Raw genomic sequence first — 5202 nt, forward strand, 5'->3', positions numbered from 1 at the left:
AATAATTTTCAAAAGAAGCTTTTGTTCATGTTGTCATTATGGGGTGATGTGAGAATTTCCTGAATTTTAGAATTTCCTGAATTTTAGAATAAGGCTGTAACCTTGCCTTGCAAATGGCAGTTTATGACGTATGGCATTAAAGTTCACAGTTGAACTCATAAGTCCTCTTTTTGACACACCCACATGGTCTGTTGGAGGTTTGACAGGTTTCGAACAATGGTGTCAACAAAAGCAAACAGACAAAAGTTCATCAAATCTTCTGTCACTCTGCTGAGATCTTCTGGATTTGATGGACTGAACCTCGACTGGAGGTTTCCAAGAGGAGATGGAACAGATCAGCACGATAAGCACAGATTCACACTATTGTGCCAGGTTAGGCTTGTATATATGTTCCATCTGTGTATCACATGTGTTCATATGAGCAGTACGAGACTGTATCAATCAGCTGACACTGGTCCATTCTTCCACTACACAGGAACTCAAAGAGGCCTTTGAAGCTGATGCAACAGAAACTCATCGTCCCGTATTAATGGTTACTGCTACTGTGGCTGCTGAGAAAAGCCTAATCGATACTGGTTACATGGTTCCAGAGATTTCCAAGTAATATTTAGTCCTCACATTGTCTCAGTGATTATAGAGCAAATTCTAATTAAGACAAGAGCGTGTGATGATGTTTTTTTTTTTTCCCCTCAGGTACCTGGATTTCATTAACGTCAAGACATTTGACTATCATGGACCATGGGAAAATGTCACTGGACATCACAGCCCGTTACACAAAGGACCTAAAGACACTGGAGCCCACATTTATTCGAACACTGCAAGTGGAGAAATTTACTGAATTGTAACTCACTCAGCAGATTTCTATTTAGAATGTATTTCACTCTCATATATATTTTGGTTTCTACATTTAAGGACTATGCCATGAAGTACTGGCAGGAGCAGGGATCATGTACAGAACAGCTAAATATGGGGATAGCTGCATATGGACGAGCTTTCAGCCTCTCTTGTGAATCCACTAACGTCGGAACCAAAACCAGTGGTCCTGCAGAAGAAGGCTGTTACACCAATGAGCCGGGCTTCTGGAGCTATTATGAGGTAACTGTGAAAGCTGTGTACTCTATTTCAATAGTATAATATTTAAATGATTTTATGTAGAGCCCAACTGGATTTTTTGGCGGCCACTACAATACGATATTAGGAAGCAAATTGTTTACGATATGCATTAACAATGGCAATTATTCCTAACATTTCATGATCAACCCCTTATGACAAAGAAATATATCTGAGGCTTGATGTTTTAAACATTAGCTTTATTATAAACTAAACATAAAAATTCAATATAACCTATACATAACGATATAACCAACAACCAGGGATTGTGTAACATATTTATGCAGTTGAGTTAATTACTTTCAATTTTATTTTATTTTTTTAAATACAATGACATTTCATTTTCTTCACTGGTGAAATATTTCCTTCTCTCTGGTGTTCCAGCATTGCTCTCTTGTTTTCCCACTTTGTTAATTAGTGCCTTAAAGTCTGATTCAGCTAACGGTTCTTCAGTGATGTGACGCATTTTTGTCGTTAAACATTTTAAGTGACTCAACATCACTGATCATTTTTCTTTTGTTTCCTGTTATTTTAAGAGCTAACATCGCTACACTGGAAGCACAAACTGCAGTCCTCAGATTGGAAACCACATCAGTCAGCGTTTGCATAAAATAGACCTCTTGTCTATTCTGGCCCCACCTAGCTGGCAACATAGTGACTTTTCTGTTGTTGTAAAACAGCCACTCAAATTAAAAATGACTGGCAGTTGCTCGCTTTGCTTTTGTCTCTTCCAGCCATATTTGAAAGCATTGGAAAGAATGTCATTGGAGCGACCTCTGGTGGACAAAATATGTAATGACAGGATTTCCACAAGCCAAAGTGTGTTTCTGGATTCATTGCCTGTTGTGTTTTTAAAAGTTCTGATATCAGTGGAATAACACTGACAGCAATATGCTGGTGAAAGGCTGATATCGGCTGATATTATCAGCTAACCGATATATCGGTCAGGTTCTAATTTTCTGTGTATGCCATGACAAGTGTCCTTTTATATTAATACTGTTGTGATATCAACCTCTTATCTTCCAGATTTGCCTTTATCTTGAGGGAGTTTCAGTCCAGTGGATTGAGGATCAAAAAGTTCCATATGCCACCACAGAAATGCAGTGGGTTGGATTTGACAACAAAGAGAGCATCAGTGCTAAGGTACTCATTTGTTTTAAGGGAACAAGCACAAGTGTCACAACTAATTTCTTTCACTGATAACGCCATCAACTTGTACTGTGCAATTTTATATCTTTTGGTAGTGCAGCATGCACAGTGTAAATGTGGAATGTGGACGTATAGGAGCTGGACTGCAATGCACAATATGTACGATGTGTATTAGATAACAAACCGACACTTTTATTTTTTTTTTAACTATATGGATTTGAATGACGTGCGATTACACCAATCATGCTTGAACCCTCGTGCGCATGCGTGAGTTTTTTCACGCATGTCGGTGACGTCATTTCCCTGTGGGCAGGCCTTGAGTGAGATGTGGTCCCGCCCTCTCGGCTGAATTCCTTTGTTTCACACGCTGCTCGAGACGGCGCGCGTTGCTTTATCAAAATTTTTTCTGGACCTGTGAGGAATATCCGAGTGGACACTATTCGAGAAATTAAGCTGGTTTTCGGTGAAAAGTTTAATGGCTGATGAGAGATTATGGGGTGTTTCTGCCGCTGTAAGGACTTCCCACGGAGCGGGATGTCGCGCAGCGCTTCCAGGCGCCGTCGTCGGCCTGTTTCGACCTGAAAACATCCTAATTTAACGCTTAATTCACCCAGGACGTCGTGAGAGAACAGAGAAGATTCAGAAGAGGCCGGCATGAGGACTTTATGCAGACATTCCACTGTTTAAGGACATTTTGTAATGAAAGACGATTTGTAAAGATTCGCAGAGTCGTTTCCGTGACGACTCGGCGAATCTTTGTGGGCCGCGACAGGAAAAACACCTCCGTGTTGAAAACCATTTGTAAAATTCAGGCGGCATTTGATGGCTTTCAACAAGTGAGTAACTGAGAAATTGTTTAACAGCTTGGGCATGTTCCAGCTTGCCCGTTAAGGTTTCCAACACGGAGGTGTTTTTCCTGTCGCGACCCCCGCGGTCGGGTCCGGACCGACATGCGACTCTGCAGCACGTTCTTTCATTACAAAATGTCCGTTAACAATGGAATGTCCGAATAAACTCCTCATGCCATCTTCTTCTGAAAGTTCTCTGTTCTCTGACGACTTCCTGGGTCAACAGAGCCTGAAATGTGGAAGTTTTCAACTTGACGCTGCCACCTCGAAGCGCAGATTGCCGTCAGGCGCCGTGGGCCGTCCTTAAAGCGACACTACCAGACCAAAATCTCTCATCAGCCGTTTTTTACCGAAAACCAGCTGAATTTATCGAATGGTGTCCACTCAGTTGTGCCTTACAGTTTTGAAAAAATTTTGATCAAACAAAGCAGCAGTCTCTGAGCCATTCCTAAACAATGAAAAAATTGACGAGAGGGTGGGCCACTCCTCACTCAAAGACTGCCCACAGGTGAATGACGTAACCGACAGGTGTGAAAAAACTCTCGCATGCCCACAAGGGTTCAAGCATGTCTGATGTAATCACACGTGATTCAAATCCATATGGTTTTTGAAAAAAATAATAAGGTCGGATACTTTTCTAATAGACCTCGTAATTATATTTGTAAGCTGTCTGTACTGGTTAATGAATTCATTGTGAGATTCTTATGCATTGCTGCTTTACAGTTCAGTTAATATGATTTAACCTTTATCCAATGATTAGCCTGCTTACACCATTAGTACAGAGAGGTTTTACAAAATAAATGATTTACCAATGAGTAATGTATGAATTTTACTTCTTTGTTGTGTTACCAGGTCAATTACTTAAAAAGAAACCACATTGGAGGAGTCTTTCTTTGGGCACTAGACCTGGATGACTTCAAGGGAGAGTTCTGTGAGCAAGGCAGATACCCACTAATCAAGCACCTGCACGATCTCCTGATTCCAGGTAAACTAAAAGGGTACAGAGACTGCCCAGTCTATCCTAGGGTATGGTCGCAGTGGGGAAATGTTTAGAAATAATTTGCTGGCCATTGTATGAAATGCAACCTGTCTTCTTTAATGTGCACCCTAAGTTTTATCATGCAGGGTCAAAACTTGTCCATTAAATAACATTCGCATTGAATTTTTTGGATAAAAGCACATGAAAGCAGTGGTAGGCACAGCTAACCAAAAAGTGAGCTTCGACAACCGCTAATCAGCTAACTTTTATAATGCTAAAAAGGTTAAACTGCCAAAAAATTATCGGAAGCGACAGCTAACCGCTAACCACATTGAGAGAGTATGTCTCCCGTACACTCTCAACTACTAACAAGCAGATTTGGAGTTTAAACACCGCCAAAGCTTCTGATAGAATCAAAGGCGATCACAAACCCAAACACAGCCAATGAGTCAGTGCTTCTGTCTATGTGCGCCCGACCCACTGCTGGAGAGAACCGTCATTTACCTTGACAGCATACAGCAGTCCCGCCGTGAGGCAGACGTCTTGAAAAGGAAAGCAGGTTTGACTTATGGTTTTGATTTATGAATCAAATTAATCCGGACAGAATAATGTCAACTCTTAAAATGTACAAAGTGAAAATATAACACATATCTGTTCATTTCAAAATAATGCACTAATTCTGAAGATTTGAACATGAACACACAGATGCCCAAAGGGATTATAGGTAAAGTTAGCCTCCACTTATACTGATTGTTTGACTAATTCATTCTATGTAAACACCAACACAAGTGAATATAACATGTGTGTTTTGTGTTTACAAATACATGTGCTTTAGTAAAATATGTATATATTTTTTTTAACATTTGTAAAAAAAAAAAAAAAAAAAAAAAAAGGCATTTGCAAAACCGAAAAGTCTGTTAAGTTGTGATTCAGGTCAACAATAGTGTGATATAACTGGCACCAGTAGAGGGCAGTGTCCTAAGCATTTTGACCCTGGCCATATTTACGTCATATTTTACCCCTTTAGCGTCGGCTCTCAAATGAGACTGCATTGCACAATGAAAATGTCTTTTCATTTCCTAAAGGCCACGTCTGAGATTCATGTACATTATGCGA

At 40.2% G+C, this 5202-nt stretch overlaps 1 protein-coding gene across 1 annotated transcript; it reads left to right on the forward strand.

Moving 5' to 3' along the window:
- The first annotated feature begins 216 nt into the window (after window positions 1–216).
- LOC117512735 (acidic mammalian chitinase-like) lies at window positions 217–1060 on the forward strand. Its single transcript, XM_034172920.1, has 3 exons — window positions 217–372; window positions 476–600; window positions 694–1060. The coding sequence occupies exons 1-3, from the start codon at window positions 217–219 to the stop codon at window positions 836–838; spliced, it is 426 nt and encodes a 141-aa protein (XP_034028811.1). The 3' UTR covers window positions 839–1060.
- The last annotated feature ends 4142 nt before the right edge of the window (window positions 1061–5202 follow it).

This window comes from Thalassophryne amazonica, chromosome 6 (genome assembly GCF_902500255.1).
Source record: "Thalassophryne amazonica chromosome 6, fThaAma1.1, whole genome shotgun sequence".
Taxonomy (NCBI): domain Eukaryota; kingdom Metazoa; phylum Chordata; class Actinopteri; order Batrachoidiformes; family Batrachoididae; genus Thalassophryne; species Thalassophryne amazonica.